The 21,693-nt window shown below is 41.5% G+C and overlaps 2 protein-coding genes across 2 annotated transcripts; both read right to left on the minus strand.

Annotated features, from left to right (window-relative positions):
• Window positions 1-6,970: 6,970 nt before the first annotated feature.
• Window positions 6,971-11,135, minus strand: ccna2 (cyclin A2). Its single transcript, XM_036551534.1, has 8 exons — window positions 10,653-11,135; window positions 9,614-9,854; window positions 9,336-9,442; window positions 9,024-9,247; window positions 8,620-8,824; window positions 8,365-8,478; window positions 7,659-7,792; window positions 6,971-7,091 (listed from the first exon to the last, which is right to left on the minus strand). Exons 1-8 carry the CDS (start codon window positions 10,863-10,865, stop codon window positions 7,040-7,042), a joined length of 1,290 nt encoding a protein of 429 aa, XP_036407427.1. The 5' UTR covers window positions 10,866-11,135; the 3' UTR covers window positions 6,971-7,039.
• Window positions 11,136-12,581: 1,446 nt separating this feature from the next.
• bbs7 (Bardet-Biedl syndrome 7) lies at window positions 12,582-20,154 on the minus strand. Its single transcript, XM_036551679.1, has 19 exons — window positions 20,119-20,154; window positions 19,350-19,415; window positions 18,989-19,051; window positions 18,573-18,748; window positions 18,238-18,424; window positions 17,814-17,886; window positions 17,390-17,506; window positions 16,915-17,045; window positions 16,487-16,571; window positions 16,264-16,366; window positions 15,756-15,948; window positions 15,390-15,464; window positions 15,146-15,214; window positions 14,545-14,684; window positions 13,788-13,952; window positions 13,486-13,595; window positions 13,286-13,389; window positions 12,931-13,054; window positions 12,582-12,715 (listed from the first exon to the last, which is right to left on the minus strand). Exons 1-19 carry the CDS (start codon window positions 20,152-20,154, stop codon window positions 12,582-12,584), a joined length of 2,151 nt encoding a protein of 716 aa, XP_036407572.1.
• Between the last annotated feature and the right edge of the window lie 1,539 nt (window positions 20,155-21,693).

Here is a 21,693-nt window from a genome sequence, read left to right on the forward strand (position 1 = left end):
GGTCCATGGCAGACCCTTCATAAAGTAATGCATGTAACACAATGAGTGTTGCTGGTGCACAGTAGGTAATGTACAAAGAAAACACAAGTGAGCTTTGAATGCCAATTGCATATAATAAGGGTGAGGTTGGTTAGACCTAGATCTAACCAACCTGAAGGATGAAGATGAAGGATGAAGGATGATTGTACAAACTGCAGGGAAGCCATGATTGCTGAAGAGTTTGAAAGATGCCCTCCAAAGGAATCAAGGACTTAACACTGCTCATGTGCTGCACACTTATTTAACTTAATGAACTTAATATGCTACATTCAGACCTACTTATTGGAAATGCAAACACTATGTAGTGAGTCACTTATAAAAAAGTGAATACTTACGAATTCTTAACACCCACACAATATGGTTAATGGTAGCTATTTTTAGAAAGAGCTATTTAGCAAAGGCTTGAGATCTTTATAAACCTATATCTTCCTCCCCTGTTATTTCTGTCCATGATAACATATATCATCCCCTGTTCGAGCTTGTGTGTGTGACGACACACAGAACGATGGACCTCACGAAATGGGCCAAGCTGGGTCCCGGCATGGTATCAAACAGGTCCATTAATGGAAAAAGGGGCGTGAGAGGGCTCTGAGGAGGGAGCCTGTTGCTTCTACTTAAAGCCAGCCTGAAGTTCATCGGAAGTTCACAACATGCTGTATTTTTTCCGCTTGCTCTCAGACTCCAGAACTAATCAATAGCAAGACTATTATTTACAATCTCCACATCATTCAGGCTAGGCCAGTATTCCCTGTGCTGGAGACCGCTCTTCTGGTGATTAATGGTTGGAACCTGTATACCGCAATGGTTTAGCCCACTTAAAGGATGCACTTGCTCCTTCTTCATGGTGGAGCCTTGCAGAAGCACAGTAAGACACACATCCGTAGATGAATATTGCTTCAGGGGATTATCGCAGCTTTTCCGTACACATCAATACTCTTACTTGTACTGTAGCAGTCAGGGCTCAGACGCAGCTCAGGGCTATGTAACACTGCACCACAGAGACAGGATATTTTTCATGAACTATCATGAAAGTAAGGTTGACATTTTCCAATTGTCTAAATAAACGCTACCTTATAAGAAACAGTTACCCAGAGTATCTTTAATAAATTATTTAGGTATGTTATTCTTTGATGTACACGGTGTATATTGCATCATAATCATATGTATGAGACCCATATGCCACTGCACTCTTTTAACGAATCATATGTACTTCATAATAGGTTTTGGTATTTAATAATTCCTTTGGAGATTATGTGTGCTTCTTATGTCTCTGTATCACACATGAAACCTAATAATAGAGGAACAGAGGTAAAGACTGTTGTTTTTAGTTGCAATCACAGCTTTACCAAAAATCCCTCAAAAACCTGAGAGATAGTTTTATAGTGTTATAATTTCTCAGTTTCTCAATTGTGTAATTCTTGCAAAAGCTGTAGTCCTACATAAATACAATTATACAAACATTTGCAATGATTTTTTTCTATTATTTTCACATTTTTCAACCACAGAATAAATCAATTGGCATTCATGTTCATAGGAACGTCTTTGTTGGTTTGATGTTCATTTCCATAATCATGTGTGCAAATGCACATTCATGTGCACCTATTTCACCACTGGACCCAAGTTTGTTGTTAGACCCAATTGCCCGACACTGAGGAGGTGATCAAACATGTTTTGGGTTGGAGTCGGGACACCAAATTTTCAGTGTTGTCGTGTTTTTGCCAGGCAGCCGCAACTACATACATCCTCTTGCCAAATCCTGTGGATGAGAAACACAGAACATGGGAGAGGTGACATCATGCATCCTCGGTGAGCCCTATAGAAGATCAGCCGGTGACAGCGCTCCTCTGCCACCTCGTTATAATTCTTCCACACCATGCGAATAGCATGAGAAGCATTTGTCTGCTTTATTCCATGGGCCTCAGGCACAGCGGGGCCTGACACTTAAATGACCAATCAGACGAGGAAAATGCAGGTCATGAACCTGTAACAGCGCTGTGAACAATGCTCGGAGAAAACCGGGTGCTGTCAGCGTGCGTTTAGAAAGCGAGAGAGATAAATGCTTTGGAAGAACCCACTGAAAAGCCTCAGTAGCCTCAGGTGTATCCGCATTTAACAGTTAATCAAGTTATCAGGACATTAGATCCAGGCAATGTCAGTCAGCTGTGGTGTGAGAGAGCCATTGATCTGCAGTTTCTGTGCCTGTTAGATTCAATGAAAGTTCATCTAATCCTATGCGTGCCAACCCAACTGGTGAAGCAGCAAACGGTAAAAGCCCATTGTAGAGCACAACACCATTCCATGACACATGAACCAACAAAAAATGTTCATCATCTCGGTTGTAGCTCAACTCTATACATGTATAAAAAGATGCACTTCAATGGCTAAGGATACCTTGCTGGTCTTTTTGCCCTCTGCTGGTAAGATGTTGTTACTGCCACTCACAGCCCATAACTCAATGACTCTGGGAAGAACAGGACTAATTAAAGGGGCGCTTCCTCCAGACAGTAAAAAAACTGAAGATGATGACCATGAGCCATTATTGATTAGTTTTATGTTTGTATACAGCTTTATTGTTAAACAAAGATCATAAAGAAAGGCATGTATTGAGCAAAAAACTTGTTCAAAATAGAGGCTTCTTAGAATGCGAGATGCTGACATCCAGAAGCCAATCTGTCAGCGGTGTTCTATGTGAGGCTAATGTTCATGCACTAGGCACAGGGTACAATAAGAGCGATGTTTTACCCAGGGGTCTCATTCAAACTCACAAGCTGACGTGCAGCTGAGCTATCAATTACCCGACGCACTGTACAGATCAAACAAGATTTTTCACACGAGACATTTCCTCAATATTCTCCATCAGGAACAGCATAATTGCCTCCACATGCACAACCCCTTTAAGAGTACCATAAAATGCTACAAAAATTCCACTTTGATGTTGCTGTATTTTATAATACACAAAAGGTAAAACCGGTTTACCATGCATTCTATGGTTGGTATTACCGACTCCTGATATTAGACATATGTAAGAAGATACCTTAGAAGCATATACAAGAGCTTTGGCACATATTTACAACCACTTATGAATATTTTTGTGTTACTGAACACAAAAGAATGATCACATGTTCATCAGCAAGTTTTGCATGTTAAAACAGTGACATTTTGAACAGTCATACATATTTAAGAGGAATAGTTAACACAACAGTCAACAGATTTGAAAGACACATTTCACATTTCATAGGCAGAAAGTCTGGTTTGGTATAGTCCTGCACACTGTTTTTGAATGAAGGACAGGCACATTCACAAAAGCTGCAATAGTTCCATCTAATGGTACAAGTGTTTCACAACTAGAAGTAAAAGACATCCTTTCTCCAGTTACCTGACAGGTAGGTCATATATATCGTACCAAAAACACAACGAGCAGATTATTCAACGTTATTGAAACAGACCCATGAAGGGCTGTGTCTGAGCTCCCTCAAAGCAAAAGCGATTACCCTGGTCACTGTGTGAGCCACGGCGTGTCCAGAGACCACAGTGCTTCTCTTCCAGTCCTCAGGAGGGGATGGTTGGAGCTGGACCATGGGGTGGGGGGGACGGCCCGTGAGTCCCAACCCACCCCAACCCACCCAGGACGGCACCTCAGAGCGCGTGCTCCCGGACCCGTCCCAGGGGCTCCCTGACGGAGCGCCCGGGCTGCAGGGACGAGTTCCCCACGGAGTTGCGCAGCTGCCTGATGAGGGCCCAGAGCAGCAGCACCATCAGCAGCAGCATAGCGGAGAACATCCCCAGGTAGATGCACAGGTTCAGGCCCCAGCTGGCGGCCAGCGGCAGCGAGGTGGACGCCACCAGGAACCTCCGCGGGGAGGGCATGCCCCCGCCAGCCGCCCTCCCCCCCCGCCCCCCCCCCCTTCCGCACCGTGGAGAGGGAATCAAATCAGCTAGTCAGCGGGGGGACGTCCCGGGGCTGCTCTGTCCAAAACCCCCCATCAGGAAGCTGGCCGACTCGCCCTCGGAGGTCCCCTTCACAAAATACCTGCTTCTCTTTTGGAGATGGCAAGAGATAAGAAGACTGGCGGCGTTCATTTACGTGGAGGGCGGAGGCAGGAGCTGGCTTGTGCTGTTTGTTGGAGTCTTTGTGCTCGCAGTCTTCTCTCGCTGTGAGCTGATAAATGCATAGCCAGATTCCCCATTCATCAGCGCGCCCGCGCTTGCACACCTCCCCTCCTCCCATTGGCTACGCGGGCTCACACCGCTCTGCCATCACACAAACAAAAGAACAGCATGCCTCTGTTGGAAAGAGAGACATTCCGGCGGTGCATCAGGTAATCACGCGTTGAGCCATTGCACCCGAACGCGCGGAAAGCGGTCATTTCAGTTTAAACCTTGATCTGATAGGCTCTTAATTTCCAACAATCAGAGTGTGCATTAAGACGTGAACCCCCTGTAAACACGGCTCTCTCTGCGATTCTGCTGATGCCTTTACTTCAGTTCACACTCATTTAAATTACGGAGATTGTGTTCAATTAGGCAAACTTAAAGACAAACAAAGCGCCTGACATCCTGGAGGTAAACCTCTGGATTCTAATGGAAGCGCATTATCATGTAAATACAGATTTGCAATGCAATTACAAATTTCACACTGAATACAAAGTGCAAGTCATTTTCGAGGCCAAAGACTGCAGTAATTTCAAAAGCGGGAGTGTGGCTCTGTGATCAATATCACCTCCCTTGTGAGATTCCCCTGGGTCCTGCTTACCCCCTGGCATGTACAAGCTTTTCAGAATGTATGAAACATAGGTGACTATATAAATGTGGTTTCTGCTGCTCAGGTCCCGGTGTACTGCATCTACAAGCGTGGCTACAAGCACATATTCAGAAGGAATCACTCATTTTATACAGGGCTCCTCACAAAAGAGGGGGAAATGATCCTGTGATCATCTTGCGTAGACCACATGGTCACTAGGTGCAATCTTCTATAAGATAGCACAAACTGAGAATGCATTCTTGAGAGCTGACAGGTGCGCTTACACGATCACTGGCTGAGTTCAAATAGCCCCCTCTGTTGGCACGATAGGAACCACACATCCATCGCTTACTTCTTTCCCCCGACTACCTGCGATTTCCACTGTCATTTAGCAGACTCTTATCCAGTGTCTAACGAGTACGATCTGCCCCAGTGCCGGCACCCAACAATTCAGCGTATTGGCAAATATTTAAAATGCCAACTGCGGTTCATTCCCATATATTGCAGGATGCCTCTTTATAGTAAAAGTTTGCTAATCCTGCCATACTTAGCTTTCGTTTAACCGGGTTAAACGGTAACGATGTTAGGTGGCAATGGCAAATTGTCTCATGAAGCCGATGCTACTTTACGCAATACACACATTTCTGCAAAAATGCATTCGAGATAAAAAAAAACAAACAAGTATGCATACGGTCACTTTAGTCTTTAGCCATGCACGTAAGGTTTTACATGAAAAAATGACCCCCATTCACACTTGCAAACTTCATACGGAACGATACCTTTTGTTGCCTACTGACCGCCAAAGGTGTAAAAGCAAATGTAAATTACCATGTGGCTCTTGCCGGAGTCTTTTGGGACGGGAGGTTTTCTCTGTGTCCCAATGACCTCTCGGAACGAAATGATTTCCTGCTCTCCATCAACATTTGATTTGGCCGACTTTCTTCATGTCGATCAATGCACTGTATACCGTCATGCGTGAAAGTGTCATCACTGCACGACTCCATAAAACAGTAACTAAGACGTCCTTTCTACACAAGTTAACTTGGAGCTTGTCAGTGGGATCAAATGATTAAAGAAATGAAAATATCAAAGACCTGCATTTAATCTGCGATATTTATTTTTCTCTTCTTGATTGACTCAATATTTAGGCTTCACTCGTCAAATTTCATGCTTCCGAACACAGCTGGAATTTGGGGAAAAGAGAAACCACTATAAAATTCGTCTGACAGCAAAAAAAGGAACTTTTTGAAGAATATCAGAAGACAAAAAAGGCTACGTAACTCAACGTTTCATAGCTAGTTAATCCCCCATAGAAAATATAATATATAATACATATAATATAATAATCCACAAATGACCTGTAAAATGATTTTTAATTTGGAAACTTAACCTAAAGTAGCAGTAGCTGCCTTTCTGGTTTTCGGAACTGCCTGTTCGCAGTTTGAGGACCAAGGCCGAGGTGTAACTGAGGAGTGATGAAGACTTCAATTATCAACAGCTTTAGTATTACCGCTTTCCGGGTTGCTGCATTTTTACACAAGCGTCTCATCCACGACTGTAACGCCTTGAGATTTAGGTCACCGTGAAACGAAGAGGTTTGGGGTAGTCACCGCTAGATTACTGTGCGTTTGTCGCCGTCATCTCATATGGATCAAGTGAGAAATCGGCTTTTACTTCGCTCAAACCATTTTCTGCCTGTAGTGCAACGTGGAGACTCATGACTGAATCTTGCATGTCCCCGTGCAAGAGTCTTTAAGCGGCTTACAAAGTACAAGTGATGCTCGGCAGTGACGAGTTTAGTCTCTCAAGCGTACCCCGAGCAACTCTGCTCAGGCAGAGAAGCCAAACCAATACACAAACGCAATTAAATGGGTGGGAAGTACAGTGGCATCTTTATTACAAAAGATAGCGGACAGCCACATTTACAGCTTCCAGTAGCACACAACGACCCTCAAGACACGTTCAAGCAACCCCATGGAAGGGAAAGACAAACAGGGAATTTAAAACGATGCTTGATTAACTAGGTTTATAAACATCTGGTCGCATCAAGCAGGAAAAAAAATCCCATGAGGATGGGGCACGTATAAAATGCACATTTAAAAAAAAAAAAAAAGCAAATTTCACCCATTCCTCCCCCCTAAAGACGTTAGGCTATGGTCTCAATTATTGAAATTCTGTGGTGATGCGGGGCTTTTCATTACAAAAATAACTGTATATAAAAACCTACAAAACGCTCTTTGCATTTTATTACAAAGGAAATCAGTTCAGGAACAGTTTCTCTGGTGGCTCAATGAGGGAGACTTCGTGGTACCTGAAAAATAAAAAGAGTGAAGGGTTTACAATACTGGAGTTGCCATCAGAAAATTGAAACTGATGCAGATTCACATAAGGTTCAAATTTTGCTTACAGATGTCAACCCAAACTCACGCCTGTTTAACTACACTGTTGCTAACAATGAAAAGTTTTGCCATTTGATTCCACAGGCTGAGGAGGCCTTCATTCATGGCTGAAAAGCCACCATTTTAGAAAGGAGGCCAGTTCCTTAAGACAAATTGGACCAAGGCTATCCTACATACTACAAATATTTTGCATATATTCATGGTTAACCACTTAACCATGTTCATACACCTACTGCAGTCAAATGTCTCAAACACCAACCTATTGCACAGACTGAGAATTAAATGCATTTTTTAAATTTAGCTGCAACTATGAAACCGTTTTACATCCGAGCTGAAGTTCAGTTCACCTCCAAAGAATCCTTTTGAAGCAACATGAGGAATCTTTCTAGAAGAAACTTGTGGTTCCAAGTACACTGGTGCTTGTCGGGCCACGAGACCCACTTCTGCAAATCATGTTCATCGACATGACGGCTACTTACTTTGAGCCCTTGTACTTCTCACGCACTGACTGCTGGGAGTGCCGGGCGGCGTTGAGGTAGGTTTCGTGCAGGTCTGTGACGCACGGCATGAGATCCTCGAGGCTGTAGCCCGTCACATCCACCAGAGCCCGGGACTACAGAGGCAGATAGGGGAGGGGGTGAGATCAGCACACAGCTCCAACATGGACAGGGGCCCTGTGCAATGTGATTGGTGCCAGTCTGGAATTTGGGTTGGGGTGAAGCCAACACACACTTCAACTCAATCAGTGTCACAAAACCGTTTTGATTCGCTTTAGACCCACACAGTAGCTAACCTGTACTTCTTCAGGGCGAAAGCACAGAGAGCAACGTATAGCTGTACAAGGAAAATGCAAGTGTTAAAGAAAACATCTTATAAACCATTCAAACGGATTAGCTTCAGAGTGCTTAAACCCCTTGGGATTGATTACCAGGCTTGGTGAACGTTTGTGTTTAGGTAGCGTATGCGCCATGTGGCATTTTTATTTTACTGACCATATTTTTTGGATAACCATCATGCTTGTCACAAAATTTCCAAGACATTACACATACATTTTATGAACCATGATGCTGAATACTGGTTTCAAGGTTTAGAAATGGTCAAATCGTCATCACTTTAAAAGACTTGGGAAATGTATGGGAAATCATACATAATTAACACTTCATAAAATTGAAAACGGTCCCTTACCCATGAGCCCCTTGTAAGTGTATAGTTGGCCAACACAAAGGCAGCTGCTGCTGTTTGGGATGGAAGATATTTCAGGAAAGGGTCTGAGTCCACCAAACTCAGCTCCCCAAGGAACTGCAGAGAAAGAATATGGAGACTGAGCATACTACTCATGGGAACCGGCCTTTGTTTAGTTGCTTTGCAAGCGGCAAACAAAAAGTTCACTTCGCAAACAAATGCTCAAATGGGTTAGGCAAAAGCCGAGTGTGAACGCACCATTGACAAGCTCTCAACCTTGCTGTCGACAGGCTGGTGCAAGAAGTACTGGGTGAGAAACTGGTTGATGGTCGGAGCGGCGAGATCAAACGACAGGACTTTGAGGATGAGGTGCTCCATCCTTAACACCTGCTTCTTTGTGTAGGTGTCATCGGTGATGTAGACGAACTCTGCCACCTCTGGGGCATAGATCTCTTCAAATTTCCTGCATTTGAAAAAAAAAAAAAAAAAATGATGCTTTTGGTGTACTGCTCATTTATTCTCTATATGCACATTTTCATAATGAAAATACATTCCTAGACACATTCTGTCAACTATTAATCCATTCAAAGAAACGTCATGCATTATTCATAAAACACTGCTTGTATAGGACGTCTGCCTCAATGGCATGAGGAGACACTTACGAAGCCAGCAGCATGGCTGCGGTCCCGACCAGCTGCAGTTTGCCTCTCAATACAGACATGGAGGACAGGAAGCGGTCGATGTAGTTGACCGCCAGGTAGAGCGTCTCATTCTGGAGCTTGTACTCCTCCCCGACCTCGACCAGCCAGTCGACCAGGATGGCCCGCATGCTGTTCGTGATATCTGGCTGCTTTTTCATGTAGCCAGCTTTTGGCCTGCACTTTAACTGAGGGGGGAAAGGAGAATGGTGTGAGGTGACAGGGGTCAGAGAGCAGCATCACATGATCATTTGGCAACATCGTTTTCCTCCTCACCTCCATCTCCCTCAAGTATGTGTGGATTTCAGCAGCATAATCAGTTACTTCGTTCGTGTTTACTGGCTTCTCTTCGGCATCAACTATGGACATATCCATGGGAGAATCTGAAGAAATTAAAAATTTGGGCCATTTATAGTGTGTCAACATTACAGATGGATTCCTTTGCTGAGGCAAACCTGCTACCTGCTGAGTGACATGTTATTGCGGGAAGCTTAAAAGGGACGGTTAAACAACCATAAAGACAAAATGTACACCTACAAGAGTGAAATACTTACCAAAACCTGCATCCATTGATATGTCGATAGTGGAGAGAGGCTGTCTTAGGCGCGTTACGGATGGATGCAATGCAAGGGCATTCTCTGAAGGGGACTTGGTTTTAGACACTTGCTTCTTAGTGCAAGCGCCATCGGGCTCGTCCATATGGATCTGGAAAGCAGGCTGTTTGCTTCCCGCTCTCTCAGCAAAACCTTTGCCAGAGTCTTCATTCTTGCAGGACAGCACTTGAGAGGACGTACCCTGTGAATGAAAATGTCAGACGGTGCACCAGTTACGACATCTAATGTTAGTTTAACACGCAACAATGATAGTCACCACATGGCAAGTTGCGCGAAAACTTCGTTAGCAACGTGGCTCCGGATTTGGGACGCTTGCTTCACATCCTGTGCACTTCTGTGATCGTTTTAGATCACAAGTAACATAAGTTAGTTAAGTTGGGTAGTTATCCAACTATTTGAAAACCTACCAATAGAGCAGGTTAGCCATTTCTTAGCCAGCCAACTTGCTCACCAGGTAGGCCAAGATACTGATGTGCCAGCCGAACTGGATAACGTTAGCAAGACGACAGGCCAGCTAGCTAACGTTAGTCAAGTTGACTGGCTCGGTAGATAACTAGCTGGGTAGTAAGAAGCGACTTGTTAGTCGTTGTTAAACTGGCATGATATCGCATATTTCGGTTAGTAAACTAGTGATATTTATCCACGTTTCGCATCATTTGAGAGATACCAGTAGATATCTAGATTGCTCTAGTTTGTTTCCTTTGCTAGCAAGTTAAAATTAGCAAATGTTATCGTAGCTGGACCAAGGAGATGGAATGTCTGGGCGGCCACCGGAAGATCAAAATGGCGGACCGTTTAGAATTATCCTGGACATTTAAAACATACAGGTGCCCGCATTTTGGGGAAGATGGCCAATTTGTCATCTAAATATTTATCACTGAACTATCTTGCTAAATATCGAGCTAGTGTTAGGACTTACATGCATTTCGTTTTGTTAATCTAAACGACAAGCTAGCAAGTCAGAAATAATGACACCAACCTGTTTTGCGCCGCGCTGCAAGTGTGGTCTGCTCCGTTGGTTATTCTGCAAGACTCCTAAGACAGTCCTGTTGGATGGTTTGGGGTTTATATTCTCTTGATTTTCAACTCCACTTTTTGCTGCAACTCTCAACCTCGAAAGCACGTTTTCTTGATTGGGATAGTCTGCCGCTGAAATATCAGTTACTCCTCCTTGTGCTCGATTGGATGCCATTATGCCGGTACACTAAAATAGCAAGGTTTCAAATGTAAATTTAAAATAAAACAAATTGCGATCTACCAGATCTGCAGGCTGATTATGCGCCAAATATCAGTTGTGACGTTTAAAACTGGAAAATAAAAGCAAAGCAAGGTAGCTAGCTACCATTCGAGCTATCTAAACTAAATATTCAATGGCATGCTAGCTAACAAGCTGGCTGCGATGAAAATTATCAAGCGAATCTAAAAGCACATAGCTGGCTGGCTATATTTTTCAGGCAGCTGCCATCGCATTCAGCGTGCCATATTGATCTTCTTGATAAAGGCGGAATATGAAGAATCCCCGATGTCTCCCTTTCTTGATTAAAACCTCACTGGCTTAGCTTTGTTTCTCTTTAGTGGCTCAGACGGCGAAGCTATGCGATAGTTTCTCAGTTCAAGTAGCCCGCGACTATTGAAATCGACCAATCCAATGGTTGCTAGTCGTTACGTCATCACGCTACGGCAGCCGACAGGCCCAGAATTGATCTTTTTGAACACAAACCGTTGAGAATGCAGCGTTTGGCTTTGTGTGTCTTCAGGCGGGATTTGGGAGATGAGTACAAATGGGTGTCATGATTTATGTTGGAAAAATACACTGTTTAGGCGCAAAAGTAATTCTAAACTGAACGAGCGAAAACATCAGAATTGTAATGACATTTGGTTAATATTTTAAATAAAATATATATTCTAAAAAGCAAGAAATTCTCAGCTGTGCATGTGGTTTTTGACAACTTGGCAGTTACTTTACCACAGTTATTCAACCCATGCTGTAGCTATAAATAGTAAAGAGGACAATCAATGTCTGAGAGTGATCTAAATTGTGTGTTTGCATAGCAGGCAGTCTCATTCAGGGTAACTGTAATATCTTGTATTTTACACATCCTAGAGCAATGTTAGATTTTGTGGTGTAATTCATGTTGCACACAGCCTGTTAGCATTGTTGATCCAAAGATCCAGGCCTACCATTTTGTGTAATCCCTCCCAAACAACTCCACATTAGTACCTGTAAGTGATACAGTACCTGTAAGTGATACAGGATCATGCAGTTTTCATAAAAGTTTGTATGCAGCACAGGATAATAGTTTAATGTAGTGGCCAAGGTGGAAACACATTGTCCCCTCAATACTGAGAATATAGGGGTTTCACCAGGCTCCCACTGGGGAGTTAGGAGGACCAAATGGTTAAATTTCTTTGAGCTACTATGCAGATTGAATTATGCAATGCAATTTTAACAAATAGGGAGAAGAAAAAAACACGCATTTTGAACAAATAATAAGGCAAAGATGTGAGAATAAGCTAACAACAGGCAAGATCATGAAGAACTGCTCCATTTATTGCACTATAAAATATTTGAACATAAATATATTTTATCTAGCTAATAATGTACATAACATTACCAAAAGGAACAATTATTATGTATTCATATTATAATACACAAAGTACTTGCACCATGCCATTAGGTATAACACAGTATAAACTCGATATGAAGACATGAAATATTCTATCTTGGAAAATGTGTAAAAATTGACTAATGAGCAATGCTGTGTATTTACCTTCAAATACAAACACACACACACACACACAACATTAATGTTAAATTTCATACAAAGTACAGAAAATGAAAGGGGTATTACTGTCTAATCAATATTAGTGTACTACAAAAAGACCACAGATTACTTTCCCATAAATGCTACCCCTCATTAAAAAAATTCATTAAAGAATTCAGATCATAGTTGTCCAAAATTTCTAGTAGCTGTGAAACTTTGGTTTTCACATTCTGTCCCTTGAACTTGAATTTGTCGATGAAGAGATCTGTAATCATGCCTGCAAGAGACAGCACATTTATGTTAGGGATACAAGTTTTTTAGATGACCTGCCATCTATCACTTTTTTAAGAGACTGGAAAAAAATATTTCTAATGGGTGCACATTCACAATAAATAAAATGCATTGCAAAAAGTAACATAAATAACTGCACTGTCCAATCAAATGTGGAGTGTGTGGCTCCTTGCAGATGATTTGAGACTGAGAACACCATACCATACAGCCGTTCCAGATGTGCGGGCTGTTTCTTGTACTCCTCAAGAAGTTGGGCGGACTCTTCAAGAATACTGCGGTATTCGGGAATCAGGAAGTCGGTGTTTCCTTCGTGAACCTGCAATTCCTGCACACCGAACAAAAATGCACACAGTACAGTCTAAAACAAAAAACATATGCCTTAAAAATGAAACAATAAAAAAGGTTGGTGTCAATCCAGGTTGGTTTTATTGTTGCAAATTGTTTTTTTTTTTATTGTTAGAAATTTACACATACATTGAAATACAGACTGCATCTTTGCAAAAGTGACTGGTAAATACATGCATGTATTCCGTGGATTGCTTTCCTTTGTACTCACTTTTAAAGCGTCGATCAGCTGAACCTTTTTAGCAAGAAGCAGCTGGTACTCCAGTTTGGGATGAATCATTTTCAGAGTGTGGCTGACAGATTCTTCATTGATATCTGTAAGGGGGGCAAAACAAAGGAGTGGATATTTTAAGGAGCAAGAATGTTTTCAAAGATTTCTGTGAGCGCCACTTATTGCGAATGAGAACCTACCGTAGGAGATGTTGAGGTTGATTTTTCTTTTGGTTGCCTCTTTGGAAAGAACATCCTTCAGAATGGAAATTGTAGAGATGTTGTCGGATTTGAAGTGGCCTTCCCCTTTGCTATAAAAAAACAAGAAACAGATTAGTCTCTAAGCGCTACATTCAAGTTACCCAATATCACTGTTGACTGAAAAATAGTTAAAGCTAAATGCGTGACAGTTACTTGCACAGAATAACTTATTTTTAGACGCTTAGAATAAGGTAGATGCCTTTTTCTCATCTTCAGCCTATGCATAGCTTCTGTAACCTCACCTGTAGTTGGTTTCGAGCTGTGTGCCAAGAAAAGTGTTCTGAAAGTAAAAAGTGACAGTCTCCCCAGCGGGAGTCTTCTCAGGAACCTCTGGCAGACAGAACACGACCCATGAATGGATCTCTGCCAAGCTGAACTGGCCAACCAAACTCAAAGTGTTCATAGGCCTATACAGAGGACAGAGACAAATGCAAATGTCAAGGTCAAACAGAAGTGTGTGTGAATGTCTCAACCCTGCCATTGTTGATTGTTTTCTGACCCAGTGGTACAGGGAATGTTGCCTCAATGCAGACATGGACTCAGTTATGCAGCTTGTTCAGAAACGTGAGGGTACGCGAGGACGTTATATCAGACCCAGAGAATCAGACTGGACGTTAATGTTTTGAAAATGTTCTGTCTCCTGCATGAGACGGCAAAGACTGTCTTGTTCAGACAGAATATTTTTTCCAAACAAACGTAGTTCCCTTGTCAAGTGAATACAGACCCAGACTCAAAATGGACTGCACCGTAACACACTGCAGTATTAACAATACGCCTTAAGTGAATGCCTGTCTATGACTTGTTGCTAATTGCCCTTGTCATGCGTGTGACATCTGCTAAAAATTCCTATGGTAAAATTAGAATTGTTGCTAATTGGCCATGTCCTACATGTGACTGGTAAAAACTCCTATGGTGAACTTACAATTGAATTTATGTTATTGGAATTCATTCAACAATTTAAAGATGGAATCTAGCAGTGCTGACAGCAACAGGCCTTACCTGTCTTGGTCGATCGAGTGAACCCTTTGGTGGAGAGACAAAGGCTTAATCTGATACTGTCGAACCTGGCAGGTTTTGGGCTGCAGGCGGGGTGTGATGTAGGCCTGCAGTGTTCCATACTGACCCTCTATGGATCGCACCTAAAGGAGGGTGGACTAATTAACACAGTATGCGTACTTTGGCCACAGATACAATAGTTTCTCCTAACTCATTAAGTAGTAAAATGTCATTGGATTAACGTAATGGGGCTGAACAGGAAAGCTGGTCAAAACATTATTACAGACCATATGAGCAAAAAGCAAAAACAAAGGCAAAACTGTGGGAGAAAAACTATAAAACTAAAAAGTATAGTATAGTTCTACTGGTTGTGAATTAACTGGATGTTGATAATACGTATACGCATATAACTTTATGCACTAATACAACTTCATGTTCCTTGAAAAATATATGGAGTGCTTACTTGCTCCAAAGCAGTAGCCTTCTCGGAATCAATAATTACTAAATTACTTAAGATTCTTCTGTGGCCCCTCAGTACTGTTGACATAAGAACTGTACATAAAATGTACAACACTTAAATTTTTTTTTGATATGCATTCCATACCTTAAGCTCCAGTCTTGTAGTATTTGCTTGACATCTATAGGTAGCAAGAAGGAAATTGCCATTTGGTTGCTGTAAAGAAAATGTACAAAATAGCTATTTAACATTCCATTCAGTCTGACCAATATTATATTATGAAAATCTACATTCAGCCCGATTCCTATGAATTAAAGCATCTCTTGCATTCACTTATACATCTATCCACCAGTGGATGCAATAAATTTTAGTACTTTTATGAAAAATTCACCTCTGAATCACACTCGCTGAAGCTCACAACAGCTGAATTTTTATCCACGTCCAGCAAGTCGATTGGGACATCACTCTAGAGCAGTTTGAAAACATAGTTCACAAAGAGTATTCCATTGACACAATGTCAGAAAAACATATTTCCTGAAATAATAGATAATGACAAAATTTTTGTGGTATACAATATGTTCAGCTTAAAACAGCACAATGACCTTTGTTAAACCTTAAAACCATTTTGGTATGCATCATTTCATTAAAAAAAAAAAAAACGACAGTCCATAATCAACCATCAGTCTTCTGTGATAATCACACATTTGCACTTCTTCTAACCTCTCACTTGAGACGACCAATCAGCAGTCTCTCTCACCTGGAGGAGCAGGTTGTCGATGGCGGTCTGCACCTCCAGGGTGAGGCTGTAGCTGGCATCGTCCTGACAGAGGGTCAGCTTGTCGTTGACGCTGAAGACGGGCACAGCGGAGACAGCTGTGCTGGACTGAGAGGTCTGCTGGTACTTCTCCCTCTCCTGAAGGACCTTCAGCTGCAGCTGCTCCAGCTCCGCCCTGGAGGAAAGGGAGACAGTGCTATCACCCAGCAACAGCATGCAGAAACTGACCCTTAAAAAGATCTGTGGTGACGAACACCATTATTTCAAATGCCATTACCCAAGAAATTACCAGAAAAGATGATAGATCTTTCAAGTACAAATGTGTAAAATTGTCTCCTAATTGCTACACAAAAATAGTATTCCACAGAAATTCTTTCTGCCAAATAATAACATCCATAACAAAACTAAAAGCATATTATGCACTGTATGTGTGTGAAGTACCATTAGTCCAGTTACAGTACAGAGTTCATATAGATGTCTACCAGAGTACCTGAGAGCAGCAACTTTGTTCTGAGTCTCCTGACTCATCTTCATTTCCTCTCCTGGCCCCGCCTCTTCCTGCTGAGGTTCAGTGGTGAGTCCAGTCACCCAGCCTGGGCGTCAGACAAACACATTTCAACCGATTTCTCGCCTCCAGCATGCTCTGCAGACCTTAATGTGCAGAGCTGAGGTTAACATGCATGTTATACTGTGAGTCATGTTCAGTGCATTACCTGTGTAAGTTGCTGTTAGAACCTCATCGTAATTCTCCTTTCCGACGCAGCCTCCCTGGATGGATGTAACGCTCTCTGACAGTACCTTGAACAGGAAGGTAAAGGGTAAGAAAACAATAAACATAATACATTTTTTAAAACTATGATTCATTATGTATATAATATGCATTCATCACCATAAAGTCAGAGATGGCTGAAACAATCTTTGTTGAACAGGATGTCTTTTTTTTCTTTGCATAGTTTCTTATTCTGTTGAAGCATATTTGCAAAGCTTCCTATACACAACAATACAATTCATGTCCCCTGCTTTGATCGGCAGTTGTGTCAGCTTCATGGGCATTGTTCAGAATGTTGCTTAAACAGTGTCTCAAGTGCATGCCAGGAGGCACTGCTGCAGGACGGAACTGGACTCTGTCTCAGGAACTCACGTGCTCAAAGCGCAGGGTAGGCTCGCCGGAGCTGTCCAGCCCGTACACCTCCACAGTCCCATCATCCCTGCCAACAAGGATCTCTCTCACCCCGTCGCCCAGAATGTCAAAGGTATCAATGCACAGGATGCCTAGGGCGCAGGGACCACAGCAGGATTTGAGGTTACGACCATGGATTTGCAAGAACCTGTGTATTCTTTGAGTCCAACATTTCACATGCTCAATGTGTTATGACACAGTACAATATAATGCCATATTTCCTTTTTCAGATCAATCAACAGTCAGTTCAATGTGTATGCCATAAATGCTACAGCAGTTTATTGTGCTATAATCATGGCCAGTAAAAGTATTTCTTATTTTATTTTGCCACAACGTGTGACAGACGACAAAAATTTGACTGTGCTATAAGTAAAGATAAATAAAGATATTAACCCACGTTAATAATTAACCCCGAATTAACACTCATAACCCACACCTCCTTTTTTCTTCTCATTGTCAAGCTCCCATTTCTGAACTGGAGAAGATTCTGCGATCTTAAAGAGCCCCAGTTTCCCATCCGCTGTGCCATAGAGAACCTCTCCTCCCGCACCACCTACAGAAAGAGGGCTTTGTTAACAACTCTGTCTGACAGAGAAACATTTTGAAATGCACACTTTACACACCTCATTAAATGGTATTGATTATCCAATGCTGCACACAAAAGAAGGATGTCAGGAACTCCAAACGCCTTTACTGTACATACACACATATGTATGAGATGCTACTACTCATTTTCTTGTCATGAAGCACAACATATCAAATGTGAGTACAAATGCAGTGATCTTTCGAGGAGTGGGCCTTCTCCACCGTGAGATTTTAACAAAAGAAGTCAGTTCAGAAGCAGTGAGATTGAAACATACCTCCATCTCTGTTGTTTAACTCTAAAACAGATGGAGGACCAGAAACTTCAACTTCATACATGAGCTCAGACCCCTATAGGACAACAAATTCACACAAGTCAACAATGTCCCTCTATCCCATCCATAACAGAGGCAAAAAGTATGTGATGTATTCAATTTATGGTTTAGTAACAAGAATGAACAAAGGTACTCTGCCATATTTGACATTGAAATAAAACGTTGATTATAATAACATTTATTTGCATATGTTATGTCTACCATAAACATTTTGGTGAGGTCAGGTTTAAGTTAAGTCAAAAGGCTTGACTTGAGAGACAGGAAGCAAGAGACAAATAAGTGGAGAGACAAGGAGTGGAGAGAGAGTGAGAGAGAGAGAAAGGCAGAAAGAGACAGAGAGATACAGAGAAAGGGGAGGGGGTAGTACCTGCAGCACTCTGAGAACGCGATCCTGACACGCCAGTACAGGTACAACACGCCCGGAGCTCTCCGCAGGCAGGCAGACGATGTCATTGATTTTGTCCCCTGAAAGGTAGTAATCTTGATCCTTGCAGTCACAATAGTGGTTGTAGATGTAACTCGCACACACAAAAAGGTCTGCTCCTGAAACATACCTTTGAAGAAAATAAATAAGATACAAAAATATATATTATATACACAAAGCAGTATATGCTACACAGGTTTACTGAAAAAAGAAAAATATACAGCTTGTAGCCAGCAGTTGTTCAAAGGGTATGCGGAACATACGAATATGGTACATACATGGCTTTGATGCTCTCGGCCAGATTGGCTTCAAACGACAGGAACTGTTTGCCTTTTTTGGTGTATCCCTTGACCTCAGAACCAGCCGCAATGAAAATCTTCTCCTGGGGAGTTCCCAGTGCCCCTCCCAGATCCAGTCTGGAGATCTTCTGTCCAGGCAGAGTCTTAAAGACGGGCTGGAGGACACAGAGCCAGGGACAGTGTGAACAAGGGGACACTTGACTCCTGCCATGTGAGGGATGGCGTCACTTCCACACCCACAACCACAATTACTTCAGTGCTACAAGTCTGAAATACAGATTCTGAATTATGATGTGGCTTCTACACAGGGATCAGTGTGAGATTACCAGAGGTGGACAGACATCAGTACATCTCTGACAGAGATGTATGGTATTACTATATTGGATTTTACTTACAACTGCCTCCCCCTTTTTCATTCCAAAGCAGGTGACAACTCCATCCTGATCAGCCACAGCAACCTAGAAAGGATAAAACATGGTATAAAAGAAAGTAAAAAATTTGAGCATTTTTCACAAAAGACCTGACTGAATATTACAATGCTTTCATCACTCAATGGCTTTCTTTGTGTAATCCCAAAATTATGATTATCTGATGATTATCTGATTATTTATTATTATTATAAATATTAATATCATAAATATCAATCATGTGAATTAGTATATTATCATGTCAACAGCAACTGACAACTGACATTTTATTCAAACATTTTAAATATTACATACTTCTTCTGAGCTGATTTATATTTCTGATCTGTACCTTTTGAGTGGCTTTCCGTCCTATTGCAGGAAGAAGCCTCATTGTTTTCTGAGACGTTACCCCAACCTGCATTGACAGAATATTAGCAGAATATTAGATTAGTATTAATGTACTTAACGTAATTAATGTACAGTATCACAATAATTTCGCTAACATTAACATCATCAAATCTAAAAAACGAATCCATTAACATTTTAACACTCTTGTATTCTCCACATTGTGAAGAGTTTGGGATGAAGCAAGCGACTCGCTTTAAGTAGCTAACAGCTAGCTAGCTACATTATTAAAGACAGAACAAGCAAGTCGTAATTTAGCTAATATCACCAAACTAGCCAGATGGTAACAGCAATATAAACCCCTTTTCTAAGATGATAAATTATCTAGCTATACTCTAGGTAACTAATCAGATGGCTCAAGAGATAGGCAGTTATTTAGCTAGCTTTACAAAGCTATATGTTAACTATCTATCACAAAAGTGCTTCATGGCTATTAACAGGACAGTAAGCTAGCAAATTTAGATATTCATTTGCTAAATAACGTTAGGTATGACAGCTAGTTGACTGTTCATTGCTGAATTTTGAAAGACCCCCTTGTGATAGGTAGCTAGCTAACGTTATCTAGCTAGGGTTGTTCTTAAGCCATTTAGCTAACTTAGCCAGCTATTGGATTAAGAAACTATACGACAGGGTATGCTAAAAATAAAGTTAGCCTCCTTACTAGCAAAGGAAAGTCATCGCAACTAACGTGAGCTAGCTGGCTAACCACTTACCTGCAGATAATCAACACGGTTTAGATTGAGTTCCATCTTCTGCTCTGAACAGTTCACGGTGGATAGAAAGAAATATGTGTAGGTGTTGATCAACACAATGCTTCCCTGACTAGATGACCGCTTGGACTGTAGTAATGAATGTAGATGTAGCAAATGTAACTAATGTGACACTGATTACCTATGCATATAGCTCGAGTGTGGAACGTTAGCTACCTAGCTAGACTAGCTAACAAGATGTCACAGCACTAGCTAGCTAGGTGAGAAATGCAGTCCACAGTGTGCATGTTAAAGTTTTAAAAGTATGCAGCTAGCAACCATACCAGTTACCATACATTTCCATGTCATGCACCTTGCTAAGTACCGAACTAAACCTTAAACCCCATCTGGTCCGCTGATCTCACTGCAGCGTGCAGGATGATACCTCGTTTCCATGGAGAGGAACGCAAGTAACAACGTGAAAGGCGATTGGATGATGAAAACGGTTCGGGGTGCGTATTTGGATTGGTTAAGAAAATATCCGCTGCTGAAACGCCACAACCGGCCCCCATGCGGTCGTTATGTGAACAGCGCATACAGTGATGCAATCAATCTGATCTCTACATTAAAGATAAGGAAATTGTAATGTATAACTATTGTTTTGCAAAAAATGACAATGAAACCATTGGAATATTAGACCACGAAGGGTCCCATCATAGAGGTCATTTTTCTATATAGGTAATTTTCTATGTACAACATAGGTATCACAGACAAGTTGCTTTGTTCATTCTCAATGGCCAGAGGTCCTTAAATTATAATATAATTTTAACTGTACATATATGCTTTGATATATAGTGTGCATTTATGACTCTGTAGCAGCCAAATCACAAATGTTCACATTAAATGTGATGTTCAAAAATATGCTGATTTAACCAAGTATTAACGAGCTTGTCCAAACATAAACCTGTCCCTGAGAGGACCAATAGTAACAGTGTCATCTAAATGACATCACACAAACCTACTAAGCAAATTTAACATGCAACAGAAAGTGACAAGGACCAAAAACTGAGACCAGTTTATTCCCGCATTGGTGGAGTACCAAGTAAAACCCATTTACAACACATTTCGCTTTAGGCACAAAAAACAAGTGAAAAAGTCCTTATGTCAAACTCAATTTCTTTAATTCATCTTATGCTCATTGTTGACTGATGATTGACTGATGATGACTTCACAGGAACAATAAAAAGCAATTTCACATTGAGAATCAAGTATAATCAATCAAATATAAATGATCAATAATATATGCATTCATTTTATTTGATTTTCTGTAGAAAGGTTACACAACTTAATTGAATAATGGAAATGACAAAATGTAAGACTTCAAGGAGAACAACAATAATAATTTAAAAAGAACATTTCACACATCAGCCCATGCAGCCATGCCGACAAACCACAGAGGTAGCCCAACAGAGTAGCTAATAAATAAAGAACCAACGAATAAAGTTATCATACCCAGCAGGAACTTTCACCCTACACACCTGGATCCTCCCAACCCATCACCCCAAGAACAAAGGAACAGGAATAAGTCTTGTTCTATCT

The sequence above is a fragment of the Megalops cyprinoides genome, chromosome 18, assembly GCF_013368585.1.
Source record: "Megalops cyprinoides isolate fMegCyp1 chromosome 18, fMegCyp1.pri, whole genome shotgun sequence".
In the NCBI taxonomy this organism is placed as follows: domain Eukaryota; kingdom Metazoa; phylum Chordata; class Actinopteri; order Elopiformes; family Megalopidae; genus Megalops; species Megalops cyprinoides.

What these genes read in the sequence shown, in the direction of transcription:
- ccna2 (XM_036551534.1), bottom strand. Translation starts at nt 10,865, where the DNA reads ATGGCATCCAATCGAGCACAAGGAGGAGTAACTGATATTTCAGCGGCA. An exon ending in GCAGCCATGCTGCTGGCTTC is followed by an intron (nt 8,825 to 9,023) that starts GTAAGTGTCTCC and finishes TTTCAAATGCAG; the next exon opens with GAAATTTGAAGAGATCTATG. An exon ending in GAGAAGTACAAGGGCTCAAA is followed by an intron (nt 7,092 to 7,658) that starts GTAAGTAGCCGT and finishes TTTATTTTTCAG; the next exon opens with GTACCACGAAGTCTCCCTCA.
- bbs7 (XM_036551679.1), bottom strand. Translation starts at nt 20,154, where the DNA reads ATGGAACTCAATCTAAACCGTGTTGATTATCTGCAG. An exon ending in AACAAAGTTGCTGCTCTCAG is followed by an intron (nt 15,949 to 16,263) that starts GTACTCTGGTAG and finishes CCTTTCCTCCAG; the next exon opens with GGCGGAGCTGGAGCAGCTGC. An exon ending in ACATCTGGAACGGCTGTATG is followed by an intron (nt 12,716 to 12,930) that starts GTATGGTGTTCT and finishes TGTCTCTTGCAG; the next exon opens with GCATGATTACAGATCTCTTC.